Source organism: Triplophysa rosa, linkage group LG8, assembly GCF_024868665.1.
Source record: "Triplophysa rosa linkage group LG8, Trosa_1v2, whole genome shotgun sequence".
Taxonomy (NCBI): Eukaryota; Metazoa; Chordata; class Actinopteri; order Cypriniformes; family Nemacheilidae; genus Triplophysa; species Triplophysa rosa.
Window position 1 is genome coordinate 20,317,760 of NC_079897.1, and position 22,393 is coordinate 20,340,152.

Sequence of the window (22,393 nt, forward strand, 5' to 3'; positions counted from 1 at the left end):
AATGTTGGAACCTTACTCATCAGCACCAATGTCAAGGTCTATTTTTACCTTAGGTCTTTGGCATTTTGTGGATTCCTTTTTTTTTATTTTTAAATGTTAAAAAAAAATCTAACCAAGAACATTAAATTACACTTACTGTTTATGATATTTCATAAACGCACGATGACAGGTGATCAGTAACGTACTGAACTCTTCAAGTGTGATTATGTTTCTCCTGAGGTTTTGCAATATCAAGGAAGATGATAAACAAAGCCACGTGTTGAAGAACGCTGTCCAAGGGGGCGGAGCCGGCGGCACTTCCGGATTCTCCTCCTCACAATATAAATACAGCTGCGCACTATTATCAACAGAGACATTTTCACAGCATAATTTAAAATAGCAGCAACTAAGATAAAATCACTTTATCAGCTTTTATTTTTCAATAATCCTTTTCACACTCGTCTTCACATCTTAACAATGCCATTTCTTGGTCAAGACTGGCGCTCACCTGGTCAAAGCTGGGTGAAAACCGAGGATGGATGGAAAAAAACAACGAAAGAGGAGAACGAGACGAATAACAATGTTTCGGAACGGAAAGGGTCAGTTTTAACCGAGTCGACATTGGCGTGTCAAGCGTGTGAAGTGATTTTTCATGTGTCGATTGCTTTAAAAACATTGTCAAAACAAATGGCGTAGTTTTAAATGCAGGCGCAGTGTCTACGTCAAATTCATGGACGAACAAATATGTGTCTTGTAAATCGAAAAACTGTTGACTGTTTACCGCAAAAAGACTTTGTATGTATTTCATAAAGCAACATCAATACTCGGAAGGTTGATGGGGATGCGGAGCTCGAATTACAGCATTGCAGTAAATAGCTGGCATATGCCTCTTTGTGTTTACTCATCAGCTGTTTATCAAGTTGCTATTAATAACTCGATAGAGGGCTAGGTCATCTTTACAGTTTCTAGAACTGTCGCAGTAAAGTGATACATAGAGCCACTTCGTATACTAAATATTTGCATATGAGTAATATGTTGTGGATGCTTGCGATATACATACAGATGTTACTGAACGAGGAACATAAAGAAAACATCTATTTTCGATTCTCTTTTCAGCTATTGCAAAGAAGAATATGACAAGGAGAATTTGATCATCAGCATTAACTATGATGTGGCAGCGAAGAAGCGGAAAAAGGACTTGCTGAACAACAACACTAAGATTCCTTGTAAGCATTACTGTACTTTACAACAAACACAAGCAACAAAAAACACAAGCAGTTACAGCAACAAAAAAAAGAAAACATCAGGTTTTGTTTCTTCATTGCAGATTTTCACAGAGATAAATGGATATATGTTCACAAAGGAAGTACCAAGGAGGTAAGTCCTGTCAATGATCATATAGTGGAAGTCTGTGTGAATACAACAGACAAGTGGTTGACTAATTCTTTCATTCTGATCATGTTATCCAGCGTCATGGATATTGTACGTTGGGAGAAGCGTTTAATCGCTTGGACTTCTGCAGTGCCATCAAGGATACCAGGCGATTCAATTATGTTGTTAGGGTAAGTACCCCCAATATACTTATGGAAGGCTGAAGAAACTGTGACAATAGCCAGACTCTTGAGAGGAAGGGGTTAAGTCTTGGCCTCTGGCTGTTTGTCAGTGGTTTAACTCTTATCATTGCACACCAGACAAGACAAGAGCTCCGCTTCATAGCAGATGCACAGGCACCATATTTTAACTATATTCTCCCTGGAAAAAAACAGCATAAGATGGTTTGTTGGTCTAATCTGATATATATAAACTGGGCTCCCAACATGGCCAGACGGGTTTACCTTGCTTTAGGATCACTAAATGTTTTTCTTGAGATGTTCTTGATTTCCACAATCCAGGGATGAATTAAGTCATTTTGATGTTGGGTTTGAGGTTGAGGTCACTGTCACACACTGTCACAACAGACAGCTGAGTTGAGAAAAGAAGGCCGCAGCTTATGAAACCAGAACAGAAAGTCAAGTGACTTAGGTGCCCGTTTGCCCCCCCCCCACCCCCACAGGCCTTTCTGCATTGTGACCCTGAATTCTGATCTGATCACTTGACTCCACTGTGAGCTCGAGTAAACTATGATGAGTTTAAGGTGGCCATGAATTGGCTCATTAATGCATCATTTTAGATGACAGGTAAATACGTAAAGTCAAAGTCACGTAAATATAGCTGTTGTAGGTTGTATAACTTGTAGGTTATGATAAAAACCTCACTTTATGGTTTTATAACATGGGGTCTGCGTATTAGTGTTTTTGTTTATCTCTATTTCCAGGATGGTGTTGAGACACAGTAGTGTCAGGTTTATCTTGTAGTCTCATGGTTGTCTGGCCTTGCGCTGGTGTTGTGTCAGAGCTCAGTTACAGAGATCAGGTTTAGTAGGAATGGAAAAACAGTCCCATTAGACCACTTAAAACGCAACTCGACAAAGACAGACGTAATATCACAGCCTGTCATTATCAACATGAATGTACCTTTCTGATGTCACGCTGTGTCATGGTGTCAAAACACAGCTGTTTGCATGCCTTTACGGCAACAAAACATTGCCACAACATGTTTTTGAGTAATGTGAGTAATTATGTAATGTCATTTCAAAAGAGCAGCTGAATAATATAAACATTTAGTTTATGAACCTGTTAAGCCACTTGTTAGTTGGTGTAATGCCAAACAAGTCAGTTGTGGATGTCAAAAGGTTGTTAGGTAGAAGGTGCGGATAGAGATCGCATACACGCTGTAATGTGCTGGGAGGGGGGGGGTGACAATGCTCACATGCTTCTAGGTCGAGTGTGGGTCATTGTTGCTCCGTGATGTGGATCGTGCTGCTCTTACATGCCCGTCATTCCACCCAGCAGCCGCTTGAGAGCACAACTCGGCCCTCACTATCTGCTCTTGGCTGTCCTGACTTTTCCAAATTAAGTTGATGTTGCAAATCCACACCTGGATCGGCTTCACATGGAGTGCACATGTTCACGTCTACCAAAAACACCAATGACCAAACTTCCTTCCATTGTTCCCTTAAAAATGCAGAATTTGGGTATTATTGTTCATTAAAGTGTTATGATTTGAGGGAATTATGTTTTGCTGATTTAATATGGACTTCAAAACAGCGCTGCTGAAAGGGACATTAGCCAGAGAGTGGGAGAGAGCGTTTCTGAGTCTTTGTTTTTGCCAAGGCTGGAGAGCGTTGAATATAACAGTCTGTAAGTAATGCTGGAACACCGGGTCTCTCAGTCTGACCTCTCAAATTTATGTCTAACATTTCAGCTGCTGGAGCTCATCGCCAAGTCCCAACTGCCTTCTCTTAGTGGAGTGGCACAGAAAAACTACATGAACATTCTGGAAAGGGTTGTGCAAAAAGGTAAGCTGAACTCTCACATATTTGCCAAACTAGTTGTAAAACATCAGTATTGTGTATGTTTTATGCTTATTTATCCAAAGACTTCTCGCATTGAAATATTGTTTTGGTTAACGGGGCAAACTTTTGATTGGGTTTATAGGACAATTAGTAAATGTCTGTCATATGACTAGCTGTTTATCTGGAGTCTCTCACAACAACAAATGACTGTGGTAGGCTTGACTAGTAGCACATAGCCTACGCTGGAAAGTGTGACAGACCTTTGAGAGCAAACAGAAATCTCAGGCATACTGTAAACCACAAGTCCTTTCAACCAAACAAAAGTTCCAGGTTGTTATGGTGAACCAAGTGACTTGCAATACAACATGCAATGCTACTTTTTCACTACCATTATCACTTTTGATCACTTATTCTTGTCAAATTTATGATAGAAATAGGTTGTTATTGAGTGTTTTGTGCATGTGTGCATTTGGCAAGAACGTAAAAGGTTATGTAACAAACAGATACTGTTAACACACTAGTACCCATAGTGTTATGTCCTTGAGACTTTATTAAATCTTCTTTCTTTTTCAGTTCTAGACGATCAGCAAAATGTTCGACCAATTAAAGAACTGCTACAGACGCTACATGCATCATTGTGCAGTCTGGTTCAGGACATGGGGAAGTCTGTCCTGGTAGGCAACATCAACATCTGGGTGCACCGCATGGAGAACATACTGCAATGGCAACAGCAGCTCGACAACATTCAGATCAACAGGGTGAGTGCAACAGCTTAAGAATTATATGTAAAACACACATTCATTTTATTGAAGTCAATCTGCAGAGCTTTGGTGGTATAATGGTTAATAAAGATGGAACTAAGGCATGTTCCTGGGTTATACTCTTTTGATATTTCTAGAATAACAGAAAATTAAGATCTGACCCAGTTCTTACCCCATTACATCACCCCTAAATTACAAGGAAATGGTGTACAAGCCCTAACCTGGTTTTAAACATAATATTAGCATTAAGGCTAAACTTAAAGAGATGGTTCACCGAAAAATTTAAATTCTGTCATCGTTTACTTGCCCTCATGTCATTTCAAACCAGTGTAGGGGGGCCAGTGCTGTTTGGTTACCAACTTTCTTCAAATTCTTATTTTGTGTTCTGTGGAAGAAAAAAATCCATAAAGGTTTAAATGGTGTAAATGATGACAGGAATTGTTTTTTGGGGGTGAATTATCACTTTAACCCTGAATTTGGCTGTTGGGAACGCTGTTCCAAGACCATCTATAATGTTGAGCCAGGAATATGTGAAACTATGTAAAATCTACTGAGACTAAAGATCCCAAATGTAAACCGATGTTATTCTTTGTCAATCTACCTAGCCCACAAACAAAGGGATGACATTCCTTGACCTGCCAGCTAGCTTACAGCTGAACGTCATGCACCGTCTGTCCGATGGACGAGATCTGGTCAGCCTGGGTCAAGTATGCCCAGACCTAAGTGTGCTGACAGAAGATCGTCTGCTTTGGAAGAAACTCTGCCAGTATCACTTTACAGACAGACAGGTAGATGTTTGTGCCTGTTTAAATTCAACGTACAGTTCTTAAAGGAATAGTTCACACAAAATCCGGTTCATTATGACAGAATCTTTTAACTATTACTTAGGAATTCCATTATTGTGTATACGAACACTAAATTTGGCCAAATTCGGCATACTTCTTTCTTTTACACAGATCCGCAAGCGTCTAATGGTGTCAGATAAAGGCCAGTTGGAATGGAAAAAGATGTATTTCAAACTCTGCCGGTGCTATCCACATAAAGAGCAATACAGTGACACACTACAGTTCTGCACGCACTGCCACATCCTATTCTGGAAGGTGAGATGAGGATTCATCGTGATATAAGACTAGCTTTGGTGTTTTTTAATAGCAGTAACCATTATAGTTGTATTATTTGTCTGTTCACTACAGGATACAGACCACCCTTGCACAGCCAATAATCCAGAGACCTGCTGCAAGCCAGTCTCTCCACAGGGGTTTATCAACCTTTTCAAGTTCTAGGGGGCGCTGCGTGAGCTGCCATGTGTATATAGTGTCAATAGTGATAAGGATTCCTGGATGACTTGAGGCAGGGAAGAAGCAGGTGTCTGATAGCATTAAAAGATTTTTGTGATGAAGCAAGTATGGAAACTACATGTAAGAGTAATAAGTTGTGTTTGGGCAATATTCGAAGGTTGTGTTTATTTATAAGGAATATATGTCTATTTATTTAGCACGGATCATGTTTACTTAGAAGAAAGTTTGGGATCAGAATGAAATTGAAATGATCCTACTTGCATTTAAAGTTGCCCGCTGCCGGTATGCCCTGGTCACTTCTGTGAATGTAATATAGGTTTGGTTTTTGGCAAACTCTATTGGACTGTTGATTGAAGATGCATATTTGTGCTTTAGCGAAAAGTGCATGTGGGTATGTTTACCAAAATGGCCTTAACACTGGTGTGCAATACTTTTTCCAAGTATGTTTTTTTTTCACTTTTATACATTTGATATTTTCAGTGGTTTGTGTTTTAAATGTGCTTGTTTTTCTAAATACAATAAATACATGAGTACTTGTAAGCTGTTCTGAAGCACAGACTCGTCTAATGTGCCTTATCGTTTTGAGTGGTCAAAAGCAAATGATGGTAAACTGATGGTGGAAACATTTGTTATTCATTTGCATATGGCAAATCTGAATAAAATCCTTTTCGTTCAGTTTGTTCAGTGGAATTGATAAATTGTATATAATAAATATATACTTGTACACGTACACATACTGCTGCACGTGTCCTGAAGATGAAATAAACCAAAAAGTACTTTGTAACTCTTACTTCCTTCTTGTGGCTTTAAAATTCATAAGGTGTGTGACAGGTGGTACACTATGCAGTAGATGTGATTTAAAAATCGACTGTTTTTGTAGTAGGGTTAAAATAACTATTCAAAAATTATATACAGAAGCACTGTATAATCTGCACTAACCATTCATTGCTGTTTTTCTTTAGGTTTGTCATGAAACTGGCATGCCATTAAATCAATAAGTTCCCCCTTTTTATTTTAGTTGCACTTTAATTCACTGCTGTCACATGTAACAAAACATAATCGGCAGTAAAAATTTGGGATTCTCTGAATCGCTGTTTTTGCCATGTATTTATTGCGTATATTGATGTATCAACACAGTGAGTACATTCAAATACAGAATGTGCATTTTAAGAATAACATCAACATTTTCTTATATTTTCTTAAAATATAGTTTTATTTCTAATGTAGCTATTAAATCCACACAGTGCGAGAAAAAAAATTTCAGGAGGCATTTAAGACATTTTATTAGTGTCTTTTTTTGTCTTTTTATCTTAGATCTTGTTATATGCCCCCTTTCCAAGATGAATTAGATATGCATTAAAATGTCAATGGGAAAACAGACTTCAGTTTGACATGAGAGTAATACACTATATGGACAAAACTTTGTTTATCAATTCCGGTAATTCTGATCAAAACAAGTATTAATGCATACAATACCTTATTTAATTAAGAATTTGCTTTTCTATCTTTCTTGCAACAGTTGTGGAAGGGTCTTTTTCTTTTCTGAAATGACTGTACCCTATCATACATGGGTTTAAGTGACAAGTGTTTGGCTTAAAGCCTGCAAGTCATACCAAAGAAGTGGGTTCAGGTCTGGGCTTTATGCAGACCAGTCAAGTTTTTCCATACTAGATTGAATCAATCTTTTTTTTTACATATTACTGCTTATATAACTGTCTATAAATCTGCTTAGGCCACTTCAGGTTTGCATACTTCTGCTTGGCTAACGTTACATTATTAGGTAAAATGCTGATTTTGCACTGGAGGAGTAGCCTATAGCAGCCTTACAAAATGTCAAGTAGGTTATTTTTACAATTAAAACTACTACAGTACTATGACCTTAAATTCAACATACCATGCCATGCAGTAATAAAAGGTGTTCAATTATGCAAAGATCTAGACTAGAAAATATGCTCTTACTAAAATTTGAAGCAAGTTTTCAGGTTTGAAATGCATGACAAACTGATAATATTCTGTGTATATCGGAAAAAATAAATGCACCTATAAAGCTGTTCCATGTGGCAAAGATTGCCCCTAATAAGATACTTACACTGCTGTAAGCCAAGTAACAACACAAAAGATGACAAGATATCACATTTAAGCAGATTTTTCTTTTAAATGTGCAATTTAAATCACTGAAAATAAATAATTGCTTTGCTTTACACATACTTGCCAATAGGGGGCTCTGTTAGGACTTGACAATCATTTGAACATGAATGACAGGTAGACTATTTGAAAATCATTTGTTTTCAAATCAATTTCATTTCTTTTTAAATCATCAAGGAAGTTGAGTGTGAGTGTAAGTAGTAAGTAAGTTGTAAAATTATGTTAAATCTGATACAATGAACATAAAAACAGCAATAACGAACAATTAAAAAACATTAGCTTTGTAACATTTTCCCATAATGAGGAATTATGATGCATCAAAAAAATATTCAAATATAAATATCTTTAAATTAAACACTACAAAAGGTACACATCCTACAGGTTTAAGCGAGGTATTATAAATGAATGACACTTTAAGACTTCCCATGCACATTTTACATTTCTGAAACAAACTCGAATATTGTTTAGACAAACTGACCTCTCTCATTCACACAATAAAGATTTATAAGACATTAAATTTAATAGCATCATGTAATCAATTACAATTCAAAATTGAATTGATCCACCTATTATCACATTAAAACAACTTTCAAATAAGAGGTAGTCAGTGCGGTGCATACATATTCTGTTTCAACATTCAAAACTCTATTTAGTATTTTTCTGTAATAGTGCAAATTTATGAGATTTAAACCCTTTTTCACAACAGTGCATAAAAGAGCACATGTGATTTCCCTTACAGCGTGTAGCCATTAACACAAAGAGAGCTGGACTACAGTCTTGACAGGTCAGCTGTACATGATTCCAGAGCTGGTGCGTTTATGTCCTAATCATGTGTTCATCATTCATAGGCTCTAAAAGCAGAATTGAAACAGTCATCATACATTTTAACGTGGTCATACTTGCTACATTTTAATACCAGCAAACTATTTTTAACAAAAACACATTGATGTTTTGGTTTATACCAACCTAAAAGAGATGCTAGATCATTACTGTTCAACACAGGTCACACAGGGGCACATTCTCTCTTTCAGAGTTTTGAATGATCCACTCAATGGCATCCCATCCCTATGACAAACAATGTTATGTTTAGCTTTGGTGATCATCTTTAAAGCACACCCTAATGCAGACTCAATCAAACTGTTTTTTGTTATTGCAAAAAGACAAAACTCCATAAAACTAGATTTCTTTTTAGGAAACATCCACAAAAATAACAGCAGTTAGGCACAAAAATACGATCTGTTGCTTATACCACAGTAATTGCTTATTCATGGCACTTCTCTCATTGTGTCGGAGAAAAGCAGGAACTACTGTTACTACATAAGTTCCCATTTATTCACAGTAGCGAACTTTCATCAAGGAATTTTAATCACCACATGATAACAGCATGATGTAAGAGGGAATATTCCAAGAGTTTCCATTAGTCAAATTAATATTTATATTACTGAGTGAGCACAAAAGGCACAGCATACCTTCCTTGCATTGGCTGACATTGTTAGAGCCATTAACCCCTCCAGGTAGCTGCTGAGGCTGACCCCTTTCACTGTGATAATCGCCTCTTGGGTTAATACCGTTCTATGGGAGAAAACGAAAGTCTTTTATTAAACAGTTTTATGCCTATTTGCTTTTAATTGCATTTTTTTATATTTGAATCGTCATCTTTATGCGTGTAGATGTGAATATTAAAAATAAATAGCAAAAAATAAATACGTGGAATACGTTCATATATTAAACTTACATCTCTGGATTTTCTGGATGAGGTCTGTAGACAAGCCTTTCGTCAACGGATATTAAATTTGTTAGGGTTATCTAAAAGGAGAGATGCATTTCTTTAGTTCAACTTTAACTGAGGATATACATTTATAGGCATTTAGATAAAGGCTCTTTGTGTTAAAGGGATAGTGATCACCCGAAAATGAAAATTCTTTAATAGTCAGATTATAAGCGACTTTGTCGCTGCAAGTCGCCAGTGGGCGTTGCCACTAGTGGTTGCCTGAGTGACGACATCCACTGATCACTTAGCTCTACCATCTTCCTATTGGCTGTCGATTCTGAAAGTCGCTCTTCATTTGCATGAAGTTGAAGATTTCTCAACTTTTTTGCATCGCTAGACACGCCCATCCGGTCGCCAACGGTTGCGACTGCTCGTGTCGTCGGAAGTCACCAGCTCTCCATTGAAATGAACGGGATCATGTCGCTTTGTCGCTTGTAATGTGAACGAGGGATTACACAGTGTCCTAACCAAACGCGATGCGATGAGATTCCTTTGATAAGCAATTTGTCTGTCCATATACCGAACACGAGAAGACGGCAGGACGCGACAATCAATCACAAAACACCGCCATCAGAACAGCATGATGCAGCATCGCATCGCATTTGGATAGGACATGGTGTTAGATTGTTTCAAACCTGTATATGTTCTGCAGAACACAAAGTAAGATATATGGAATCATGTCAGTCACCAAACAGATCTCATCCCCCATTGACTCCCATAGTATTTATTTTCCCTACTATGGCAGTAAATGGGGGACGAGATCGGTTTGGTTACTGACATTCTTTCAAATATCTTCCTTTGTGTTTAGCAGAACAAAGAAATTCACACAGATTTGGAACAACATGAGGGTGAGTAAATGATGACAGAATTTTCATTTTTGGGTGAAATATCCCTTTAAGGCCTTATAAAACAAACCCTTACGTTTGTTGAGCAAAGTTCCATTTTCTTTTCTTCTGGGTCCACAATGGAATGTTCTTTTACATATGTCATGGTTCGATTTGTCCCTAAAATCTATGGAAGGAAAGATGATACATTTTAATATGCCGAACATTATGTGCTGATCTTTGAATGTGTATTACATAAACATGTCAAGACAAAAGACATATAAGAACAAAAATGCAGATTTTCCGCACATTATCTTATTTTCTGTGTATCTGACCTATTAGTCACAATAACAAAAACTAGCATTGAAGAATAATGTCTAACCGCTCTGACAACCCCTGGAAGACCCCACTCTGTGCTCAGGAGCCGATGACTGTGTAGACGTCCATTCGTGTCCAAGTTCCTATCAAGAACATCCACTCCAACCACACTAGGATTCATTGGATTGGGATATTTCCTCATGGCTGCTTTGATCACTGTCTCCCAGGGGTAGCTATGAAAATACATATTAGCACTTACAGAGACTTATAAGGAAGTTAACAACAATTACCTCACAGCTATTTTGGGAAAGCTAAATACTGTTTATCAGATCAGGTAATGAAAGCTATTTCCTCACTGCACTTCATGCAGTCCATTTTTTTTTTAAATGTGCATCACGTCCACATCAAGAGAGACTGGGACCTTAAAATAAACTTTTTTATTTATTTATTATTGTCCTGGTATTTTTTCATGTGAAACTGGTGTGTTATAAAAAAAGGGGAAAAAATGTTTTACACAATTCTACTTTAAGAGTATGGTGAAAGGTATTATCAATCTAAAAGTATTCTGTCAGTAAAAATATGTCATTCTCACCACATTTAAGACATTTACTACAAAAATGTTTAAAAACTATGTGCTTTTTATAGTGACACACATATGAACCGTGCAGTGTCAACATTGCGCAAGTGTACAGTAAACGACCGAAAGATGCTACTGGTGTTCTGACGAACAGCCGGCTATAGGCCCAAATGAATGAAAATGTGCAAATTAATACTCAGACTCGCATTATATTGTTTGAGTGAATCGATACTTCGAAATTGAAAAATAGGCGAAATGTCAGGAAGCGACCCATTCTATTTTCTGATCCCAACGCTACTAAAGAGAATCAGGGTGCAAAACATGATTCAGCGGATGATGCTGGAATCTCGTACGCACGAGCGTTGCTTTCCTCCTAAATGTTGCTTGTACCTGAATATGTGTTCCGTGCTCCAGATCTTCATTTCTGCAACAATAAATATGTGCCTCCATAAGACGATGGACTGACCTCAAAAATTCGTATTTTTACGCTCTGTTCGTAATGACACCGGCTCCAAGATGCTCCTCGACTAGTGCAATGGACCCTCCCTGTCACAACGGCAACTACCAATAGGCATAAAGCCTCGTGCCACTGACGCTTTTGACAGCTTGATGTGGACCAGGGTTGCGCTGCTAGCGTAAAAAGTCAACTGTATGGCTAATTCAGGTCATTTGAATTTACGTAAGGTGATCATTAAATACTGCAAAAAATGCAACCATTTTAGTTGCATAAATAATTACACTTTTTGATAAGTGATAAGACATACATGAAAGTGTGTTGCTAAAATTGCATTTATTGAATACAAGAAACACTTGAATAACAAGAAACACAGATACTTTTCATGTAAGTTAGTTGTTGTTCATTTGACATTAAAGCTGCGGTTTACCAAGATGGCATAATACACAGGGGAATTCCTGTCTGGAAATTACGAAATTTTTAATGCGCATGCGCGTACGCACAGCTAGCTACGTATATCACTGTTTCAGTGGCCCTGGTGTTTCGTTTTCGCATTCACTCAGTTTACAAGTTTGGGTTGTTGGTGTTATTTGTGATTCTGATAGATGGACGCCGACGTTGTTATACGCTCTGGTAAGTTTTTAACTTACAGCCATTCAATGTGCCATTGTCACAGTTTTGGGGAAAATACAAAAATTGAGAACTAGTAATACTGTCTATCAGTGTAATTACTAGGTTCCACCAATAAACCCTTAACCTAATTCGTATTTTGTTCGACAAGTAAATAGACGTACAGCTGTTAATTCTGTTGCTTTTGTACTTTTCTGTATTTCAAACACCTGTTCTATCCAACAGAAAAACAATTGCAACGAAATTTAAGATGTCTCAGCAAGCGTATGACATGGTTTTTGGTTCAGAGGATGTCCAGCTGTTTGTGTCGTTCGCGCACGATCACGGAGTATGAAGCACAAGTTGTCGCATCTCAGACCACAGATGTGGGAAAAGCCTCAAAGCTGATGGAGATCGTCATTAGAAAAGGTCGGAGGGCATGCAGCTCGTTCCTTTCATGCCTCGGCATTTGTGACCCGAAGTTGTATGAAAGTGTTACAGGATATCCAGGTTGGACAACCTTTTAAAAAACAACTGCTACTGTATAAAGTGCGAATTCATTGTTCATGATCCACATGAATATATTCTTAATTTACTTTTATTTAGCACCATTCAGTCACAAGGACCATCACCACTCAGAAGACATCCCATTGTCAGGTATACATTTTTTGCTTATTTCACCCTACTGACTGTGATTAACAACTCAGTAAAGTAGATTGAAAGACTCATAGTATTTACATATAATTTGCTTGGGCTGAATAGATGCACCTCATTGTTTTAATAGCAGGTTTGCATTATAGGAAGTCTCATAGTGTTGGTCAGGGTAATGAAATATTTTTCCATTCATGCTGAATGGGTGATCGATGACACTTCCTGATATGACTTCATTTAAGCTTCAAACATGACTACCTCACACACGTTCACTAAAATAAGCATTGTAATGGAAAACCGCAGTCTTTCTCACTTCCTACTAAGACTGATGCAGTGAGTCCTGTTTTTGCTCATACTTGTGTCCTTTGTTTGTTTGTCTCTTTTATAGAAAAACAAGCTTCATTTCCAACTTGTATTATAAACATACACAACTCTTCCCTGCAACATTGTATTTTTGGAAACAACAATAGCCAATGCATTACCTGTGACCAGCATTCTCTTCTCTCTCAGAATGATGCAATAAATGGTAAGAGCTCTGATGCAAGAAATATAGGTCTACATCTCTACTTATATTGCTCCATGTAAGGGCTATGACGTGCTATGTCTAATCAGTTCATTGTATTTGATATATTTATGTAGAACAAAGTTGTACAATGTATAAGAACAGTTAATACAGTTATTTTGACAATTATCTTTTTATTAGTCGTTTAGATTCAAGATTTGTATTTTGTTTTTACCTCACGAGAACATAGGGTAGAAGGTCAACAGACATCAAATAAATTACAATAAAAGTGAATGAAAGTATCAATTAAAGTAAAATTGCAATAGAAGTAAAAAAAAAACGTTCGCAATAACAAGATGTACAATTTATGTATTGTACATCATGTCTCTCATAGTAACAGGTTGAATATTAAAAAACAACAACAAAGCATTATAAACATGATTTGTTAGATGAATTTGACTTTTTTTACAAACAGTAGATGAAATGGAGGACAGTCAGAGCCATGACCAGCTGATCCCAGCACCGGACCCTGTAAGTCGCAATGACATTCACATGGAGCGCTCCCACATAGAATATGTCATCATAGGAGACCACAACAGCATGACAGTCACAGAGACCTTAGACTCAGAGGATGAGGAGGACACAGAGATTGAACCAGAACCGCTTAGTGCTTAAAAGATGTGAAATGGAGGCTAGAAGATATCCACACATTTTGGGAGGTGCAGTTTTGTCAGTTCATCTCAGTTTGCCTGGTCCATGATTCTACATGGGCATGCACATGTGCCTGGATGCACATGCCTTAAATTAACATATGAGGTGCTCAGTAGGTGCTGCTAAACATTGACACTGTAAAGCGTTATATACATTATCTTTCTGAACATGTGTACCATGATGTTGCCACTGGTTGCTCTGGAACGATATAATTTCTGAGTGCTTAATATTTGTTTGTGCTAAACAAAAGTGTTTGAACCGTTGCGTAGCTGACATTGCATTACTTGCAATTATGAGACTTTTATATGCTTTTTTAAAAGTATAGCCTATGTGTCTTGTGTAATTATGTCTTAAAAGTAAAAGCTTAAAATGCTTATTTTGGATTTGATGTTGTAGTAGTTATTCGGTCAAATATGCTCAATATATGTAAGACTGTGGAAAGTTACTAGGTAAATCTGTGGTGTGATTTTACGTATTCAAATTTGGTTTCTGAAGAGACTATGTGCATTTTTTTCCTGTGAGGGTTGGGTATATGTATGTATTTTCAGTACATCTGAATTATGATTTTATCAACTAAACTAGACCTCAAGTCAAATGTTTATGATTTCTATGTGTTTTTATTATAACGTTTTACTTGGTTGTTGTCACTTGATATTTTTAAAGCAATGTTTTTTTTATTTGTATATTTCTATGACTTTTTTAAGTGTTTATCTATCAAAATAAAGATTATTTAATTTATCACAAAAGCCCTCATGACCTCTAGTGAACGAAGGACTCCAATACCCATAATGCCAAGAATTGTTTACATGCGTCACTTCCTCTAACTAAAACTTGCGTCTCCGTCGGTTCTCCGTTTGAATCACTGAACAAATGAACAAATCAATAATAATAATAACAAATTTTGTCCCGTAGATGAAGTGATCTAAACATGAGACTACAATGAAATAACGAGTATTACAGTGGAACATAGTTTAATAAACTTATGCCCACTGTTTGCTATCACTTAAATTCCCGCTGCGATGCATGTGAGGCGGGAGGAGGCTGTTTCCTGGCAGGTCTGCGGCGTTTGTTGTGATAACGAGGGTCCCACTTGCTTCTAAAAATGCAAGTTACAGATATCGGATCAAGAGAAGAAGGGAAAATATGGCACCGAAAGCTAGCGTCGGCAAAGCATGGGTAAGCTACGTAACGTTATTGTATTTCATGAGAGAAGGTTCAATCACACATGGTAACGTACTGCTGCTGATCGCAGTTGCTAAATATTGTTTGATTCTAGTGTCGTGAGTGTTTTACAATGTTGACACGATTCTACATATTGCTTCTTTGTTGTCTTTTGTTTTTCAAAGAAAAAAGGTTTTCTTCTCAATGTTTGCTCAATGTTTTTAGCGTTTTGGTTACTGTGATCCGAAGCGCATCTGCTCGTCAAAGTAAAACGGTTCGATTCCTGCAAGTTGCTTTCGACACCACAGGAGAGTCGTTTCTTGCTGGAGACCACCATGGCAATATTTATGTGTTTGACATAAGCAGAAACAGGTGTAGTAGGCCTATACAACCTTTCTTTTGATTTGTTAAGTCATCTGTACTGTTTTAACACACTTACTCCTTTGCACAGATTTAAGCTGGTCCAGAAAACAGGTCAAGCCTGTACTGCCTTAGCTTTCAACTTGAGAAGAACGACAGAGTTCCTGGTTGCCCTTGCCGATTACTCCATAAAGTGCTTTGACAAGGGTAAAAAATCTCTTTGTATACATAGAAACATGTAAACTAACATTTTCTAACATGATCCATCTATTGTTCCAGACACCAGACAGCTCGTAAGCTGGATGCGGGGTCACGAGGGTGCTGTTTCTTCCCTGTCTGTCCACAGTTCAGGCACCTTCGCCATCAGCACATCTTCCGACACGGCACAGCTCTGGAACCTTGACACTTTCCAGAGAAAAAAGAAGCTCAATGTTCGTCAGTCAGTTGGCATACAAAAGGTTTGACATCGCCAAAAAACTGATCCCCAACCAATTATTCTCACAGTTTGTGTCGCTGTCTCATTCTTGTGTTTTGTGGTGTTTTAGGTGTTCTTCCTACCCCGCAGCAACACTATTCTCAGCTGCTTCAGCGATGACTCCATTTTTGCTTGGGAGTGCGACACTCTTTTTTGCAAGTATCAGCTGCCTGTTCCACAGGATGGGCCCAGAATACATTACAGGACGTATGCTGTCACGCAGTAAGATTATTGCTCTTATGACCTGAGCGTTTTGTGCGTCTTCCGCTTGAGTGCATGTATGTAATGTGCATTGTTTCTTCACAGAGATGGGAAAACGCTTGCAGCTGCTGGACGCTCCAACTTGCTGCATTTGTGGTGCCTGGACAGCCGACAGCTCTTGAGAGTAATTCAGATGCCTTTGAAAGTTAAGACAGTTAGACATCTGGATTTCCTGCCTGATAGTTTTGATGGCGGATCCAATCAGGTACGCATGACTAGCCTGCAACATTGAAAACATCTGCATGCCTTTTTATTTATTGTATTAGTAAGAGTTGCATAATGTTAAAACTAATGAACTTGTCTCTTGTCAGACTCTGGGTGTTTTAAGTCAAGATGGCATCATGCGCTTCCTAAACATTCAGACTTGCAAGCAGCTCTTTGAAATAGGGTCTTATGAGGATGCTATCACCTCGGCAACCTTTTGTCCTAAAGGCCACCATATTGTTGCCGTGATGGACAGCGGTGCTCTTAAAGTCTATGATGTGCGAAGTCTTAGCCCAGAAATCAGTAAGGTAAATTCCGTTTTTCAACCTGCTGTTGCTACCGAATATTTTTTCTTTCTCAAAATAAAAACCACAAGTGTGTTTGTAGCCACCCCAGCCTTTGTTGAAACTGGTAACTAAAAACAACATGAGCGAGGGATCTTCTTTGAAAGTAAAGGTGCACACTGGAGCAGGTCAGCATCACGTCAAAACATCAGGACGCCGAAATCAAACTAAAGGTCCTCTAACGCCTGCTGTTTCTGCACTGGATGACAAAGAGGTTTGTTGTTTTTCATGTTCACACTGCTTGTAGTTTAAATAAATTCTAAATTCTGATGTTATATCTAATTCTAATCTTTAGAATGATTTGCCCAATGGCCTAAACAAGAAAAGATTACAAGGTCTGTTGAGAGCATTTGGAGAGTACCCAGCCAAATACAGGTACCGGAAAAATGTATTGTAAAACAATTACGTTTAGTTGATTTAATATGTTCAGTCTTATGAAATGTAGTGTGGGTTTTGTTTGTTTTTGAACAGGATGTTTATTTGGCGTTCTTTGTTGCGTCTGCCGGAGAATCATGCAGCTTTTAGCAGTCTGACCGACAAAGGCCTTCACTCAGCATACCTGTGCCTTCAAGAACGGTACCCCATCAAAAGCCACAAACTACAGAGAGGCCTACAGAGGTAAACACAACATTGATTGCCAATTCAATTGTTGTTGTTGTTCCTGCCATAAAGTACATAACAGATTACAGCCTCAATTTTTCCAGCATCTTATATATATTTGATCCCTTCCGACAGTGACTGTAAGATGTTGAGATCCATCTTTGTACACTGAAGACAACTGTGTTGTCAGGTTTTGAACAGATTGTTCAGTGAACTAATTTAACTGTAATTTATAATGCCCTTCAGAAGCTAGAAAAAAAATAATTTTTATATATAAAATTGAAAAATACAAAAAAGGTTTAACTGGTTTGAAATGACATGAAAATTTAATGACTACAGAATCTTGAATGATGTACTTTTATTTGTAACCTGACAGGGTGCTATCTGCTCTTGCTCACTGGGCCGCCGTCTTTGGTGAGACAGATTATCTCCCCCTGCTGGCCTTTCCATTTGTCAAGCTGTTCCAGAACAATCCTCTGATCTGCTTTGAAGTTGTGGCCACCGTCATCGGTAAGTGAAGGCAACAATGTGGAACTGGAAGATGGTCTCATTTGCAGTAATTTAATAATTCATCCTGTCTGGTTCTTTTACAGTAAACTGGTGCCAGCACTGGTTTGAGTACTTTCCCAACCCTCCGCTTAATGTGCTTAACCTGGCTGAGAATGTTCTGGCCCATCATGATAAAGAACTGCTTCAGCATTTTGTCACCTGTGGCGTTACCTCACAGGTAAAAGATCTTGGTATTGATAGTTGTGGAGCATTGTATCTTCAAGCAAATAATGTGCAAAGCCTTACACATGTTTTCTGTCTGCAGATGTATGCATGGCCCCTTCTGGAGACGCTGTTCTCTGAAGTATTGATGAGAGAAGAGTGGCTGAAACTATTTGACAATGTTTTCTCCAATCATCCCTCTTTCCTTCTGATGGCTGTGGTGGCTTATGTAACCTGCTGCAGAACACCACTACTGCTGTGTACTGACAAAAAAGACTTTGAGGTATTACATGTTTATGTGTTTTTTGTTTGCGCATTACAAGTATTTTTTTGTCAATCTCACTGGTGGTCTTTCTTTCTTGCTTTCATTGATATACACTTGTGTTTATTTCAAATACAGTACTTTTTCCATCATCGGAATAGTTTGGATATTGGTGCCATGCTAAAGGAAACCTATCGGTTGATGGAAAGCACATCTGCAGACATTCATCCCAGCTCCGTGCTGAGTGACTTTGAACCCCTGACACAGGGCCAGTACCCCATCTTCAACAAATATCCCACCTTCATAGTGGAGTATCAGTCCCAGGAGCGAGAGAAGATCCGTCAGCAAGAAGTAGAATATCTGAGGGAAAGGTGCAACTTTTATTCAGCTGTACAGCTTTAAAATGACACCTGTACCATATGGGCTTCTAACAATGGCAACATTTAATGGTGTACATATTTTGGTAACAACTCAGTACTTAAATATATAATTACACTGTAACACAAGACACTTAAAATAAAGTATAATCCAATTTACAATAAGGTTGTATTTGTTGATAATTAGATAATACATTAACTAATGACATGAACTAACAATAATTTTACAGCATTTATTAATCTTAGTTCATGTTAATTTCATCATAAAAACCGTATTGCTCATTGTTAGTTCATGTTACCTAATGCATTTACTAATGTTACCTTACCTTTTTATAAAGTATTACCTATATTTTTACTATCACACAATTTCACAATTTTTGGATACTTGTAACATAACTGACACCTTATAGAAAGTTTTACCGAGATATAAAATATTTACCTGGTCACGTGATCTAAACATAGCAGCCACCATGTAGGTGACTAAAAGTATAAAAGAGATTTTTTTTAGATCATTTGGAATATTTAATCTCATTATTATCCACAAATTTAAGCATATTTGTATTTCCTTAATACATTTTAGGGCACTTTTCATAACCATTTTGTTTATTTATTTAGACAAGAGGTTCAGGAGCTGCATGCTGAGGCAGTCAGACAGCAGGCCGAGTTTGAGGCCTGGTACAAACAGCAGGAGCTGCTACTGCAGGGGGAGGAGCAACGTCGAAGGATTCTACAGGAAGAGGAGAATAAACTTGCACAACAAAGATCCAGGTCTGTCTATCTACGTACACTTTTATAAAAAGGTGCGTCACAATGTCATACAAGAACCATTTTGTCTGAATGGTTCCATAAAGAACCTTGAACATCAGAAGAACCTGTTCAGAAAAGGTTTTTTATAGAGAAAATAAAGTTCTTTAGACTATAAAAAGTAGGAAAGAAAGGTTCTTATAAAGAAATGGTTGGGGAACCAGAATGGTTCTTATGCGCCATTGCTATAAAGCACCTTTTGTAGCTCATATTTTTTAGTGTGCAGGATTTCTCTCCGACTAAATTCAGTTTTGCGATTTTACAATTTTACAAACATGCAAGTCGCCTTATGTAATTTCCTGTCCTCAGATTGGCTGCTATGAAGCGTGAGCTGAAGGTGAAGGAACTCAATCTGATCGACGCAACTAAAAGACGGTTCCTTAAGCACCAACAGGATCAGCGCAGAATACAGCTGCAAAGGCTTGATGATGAGATTCAGAGAAAGGTTGTTTTGTCCTTATTTCCACATGACCTTTTCTATTATATAAATTGACATTTTTTTATTGGACAGCTCTGTGGAATTCTCATTTCTGATTGGTCACAACATTCAATTCAATCTTGGTATAATGAATAAAAAAAGGTTTGTGAAAGTGTCTCTCGCAGTACACTTTGTCTTCTCAAATTAATATTTCCTTACATTTATTTAGCTGGTCATTTATTTATGATAAAAATAAACACTTTCATGTTGATAAAAGACCCTGTCAGAGTTTCTTTTGCATTAATGACCATCGACTGTACATTATGTATTAATTATTCATATTTTTAATGAAGATAGGCAAGATTCATTTGTAAAGCTATATTGAAAAGTTGTGTTTTGTCATTTGTGTTATATTTAGATGGCCCTGAGAGATCAGGAGACGGCTGTTGCCGTTCATGATATAGAAGTGAGACAGATGGAGCTGGATGCACAGAGACAACTGTTTGAACAGGTCAGTCCAGACAAAAACATACATTATCTCGACAAATTCTTGCATGATGTATATACACTGCCTGATCATTATCATGTTTTGTATTCTAGCAACTGGCCAGGGAGCAGGAGCGTGTGAGTCAGGAGGTGAGAGCCGAGTTGGAAATACGGAGACGCAGGGCTGAGATGGAAGGTTCTGCATTTCAAAACCCCACTCAGACAGATGCCGATCTCAACCAGTCCAACAAGCGGGTACATCCATCTTTTTACCTTTGGCTGGAGATGACAGATTCAAAGATTAAACTCTGCTGTCCTCAAGTCCCCTGCTCCTGCTTTTTTTCCGCATTTCCTTTCTTTCTTAATAACAGACTTGTGTTTTGGAATATATTTTGATGAAACTAATTACAAGAAATCAAACTGTCAGATGCTTGAAGAGTCTTTGGCAGAGGTGGGACAGATGAAGGTGGATGCTGATTGGCAGGCTGAGATGATCAGGGGATTGAACGGAGCAGAGGAGTGGAACGAAAAGCAGAAAGAGCAGCTGGCGAACCTGGGCAAACAAACACGTGCTAAGGAAGAGGAAATAGTCCAGCTAATGCAGGAAGTGGAAGGAAAGCAGGTAAGTTATAACATGTAGTTAATTTTATTGATATAATAAGTAGAGGTAGATGTATCACAAAAATATTATTGACATCATAACTTGAAAGTTGTGCCCTTGGTCCCAGTGGGATGATGTTGTAGCTAAACAAGCTGAACTAGAGGAGACAAGACAGACGGCCACAGCTGTAAACGCCCACCGGACTTCACTTATCTTTCAGGAAACAGAAAAGCAACATTACAACAGACTGCAAAAGAGTCTTGAGGATTCACAAAGTGAGTTCACACTAAAATACTGTATCATGTTGACATACTTTTTATTTACATTTCAGTTGTGTATAAAAAGTAAGTTGTTTTGTGGGTAGTTTCCAGCCCTCCATGTGCACTGTGTTGAAAGGGAGTTTTCTTTGTGTTTATAGATCATCAGACGGATAAGAGGTTCAGATCTCCTTGCTCATCCAGAGGGCTGTTGCACACCACCATGAATCATCAGTCTGTGTCAGATGATTCTTCATACTGTGAGTGTTATGACTTATGAGGGATCTTGAGGAAATGTTTCACCAAAAAAAAGGGCGCATGTCAAGATTTTTTGTGAATAACTTGTATTTCGGCCTCTTTATCGCACAAAGCTTTTTGTGACTTTAGAAATAACTGATTGCCTTTTAATTGTATGCTTTGGGGTTTAGTTTCTTTAGATCGCGGCCGAGGCGAGCTTGACTGTAAGGAACGGGAGTTGATGCAGGAAATCAGAGAACTGAGGAAGAAAATAACAGCCAGAGCGAGAGCGACTGACTTTACCTCACCCTCAACCAGTTCCATACACTCACTGACCACACCATCACCACCTGGACGCGACTAATGTGACTTCAAAAAGAAAATGTTTTTAGATGGTACGAGAAGATGTTGTCCTTGCTTTATAATGACACTAGACCTTGCTAAACTAAATTATTTCATTTTTAGACATTCAGAGTGCCCCTACCAGTGTAGAATTACTATTAATGTTTTTGTGAAGTTTTGATTAAATTATTTCTATTTTAATGTGATTTTGTTTTAAGTTACATTCATAATGTTATTTTACTGATATATTGTTGCAGCAAACATTGTCGGTTGTATTTTCCTTCATGTTTTCTATTTTAAAGTGAAAATGCAATTTTAAATAAAATGTTGTATTATGACACTATTTTTTGTATTTGTTGGCATTTAAATTGGTGTATTTAACAACACTAAATCATTGTATGAACTTTGGTTTGATTCCAGGAAACAAGCTGAGAAAACGAGAACCTATTGTTTGAATAAAAGTCTCCGCCAAATGCATCAATGTGGATAAATGAGCTAA

The 22,393-nt window shown here is 37.8% G+C and overlaps 4 protein-coding genes across 4 annotated transcripts; 3 read left to right on the top strand and 1 right to left on the bottom strand.

The window, feature by feature from the left end:
* The first annotated feature begins 311 nt into the window (after positions 1-311).
* fbxo32 (F-box protein 32) lies at positions 312-5,713 on the top strand. The gene is made up of 9 exons (XM_057340722.1): positions 312-578; positions 1,096-1,205; positions 1,307-1,356; positions 1,449-1,541; positions 3,283-3,376; positions 3,947-4,131; positions 4,740-4,922; positions 5,091-5,234; positions 5,328-5,713. The coding sequence occupies exons 1-9, from the start codon at positions 457-459 to the stop codon at positions 5,415-5,417; spliced, it is 1,071 nt and encodes a 356-aa protein (XP_057196705.1). The 5' UTR covers positions 312-456; the 3' UTR covers positions 5,418-5,713.
* A 146-nt stretch (positions 5,714-5,859) lies between these two features.
* prelid3a (PRELI domain containing 3A) lies at positions 5,860-11,618 on the bottom strand. Its single transcript, XM_057340723.1, has 7 exons — positions 11,458-11,618; positions 10,555-10,723; positions 10,270-10,359; positions 9,313-9,383; positions 9,047-9,149; positions 8,544-8,642; positions 5,860-8,428 (listed from the first exon to the last, which is right to left on the bottom strand). The coding sequence occupies exons 1-6, from the start codon at positions 11,487-11,489 to the stop codon at positions 8,571-8,573; spliced, it is 537 nt and encodes a 178-aa protein (XP_057196706.1). The 5' UTR covers positions 11,490-11,618; the 3' UTR covers positions 5,860-8,428; positions 8,544-8,570.
* A 420-nt stretch (positions 11,619-12,038) lies between these two features.
* On the top strand, positions 12,039-14,740 carry si:dkey-29h14.10 (uncharacterized). The gene is made up of 5 exons (XM_057340982.1): positions 12,039-12,154; positions 12,377-12,640; positions 12,737-12,787; positions 13,170-13,307; positions 13,759-14,740. Exons 1-5 carry the CDS (start codon positions 12,127-12,129, stop codon positions 13,956-13,958), a joined length of 681 nt encoding a protein of 226 aa, XP_057196965.1. The 5' UTR covers positions 12,039-12,126; the 3' UTR covers positions 13,959-14,740.
* An 83-nt stretch (positions 14,741-14,823) lies between these two features.
* tbc1d31 (TBC1 domain family, member 31) lies at positions 14,824-22,260 on the top strand. Its single transcript, XM_057340981.1, has 22 exons — positions 14,824-15,170; positions 15,381-15,527; positions 15,607-15,722; positions 15,795-15,973; positions 16,061-16,212; positions 16,297-16,456; positions 16,563-16,763; positions 16,843-17,013; positions 17,095-17,174; positions 17,271-17,417; positions 17,776-17,909; positions 17,993-18,126; positions 18,214-18,393; positions 18,511-18,743; positions 19,365-19,517; positions 19,863-19,998; positions 20,390-20,482; positions 20,572-20,712; positions 20,885-21,079; positions 21,186-21,333; positions 21,477-21,575; positions 21,744-22,260. Exons 1-22 carry the CDS (start codon positions 15,097-15,099, stop codon positions 21,914-21,916), a joined length of 3,246 nt encoding a protein of 1,081 aa, XP_057196964.1. The 5' UTR covers positions 14,824-15,096; the 3' UTR covers positions 21,917-22,260.
* Positions 22,261-22,393: the final 133 nt, after the last annotated feature.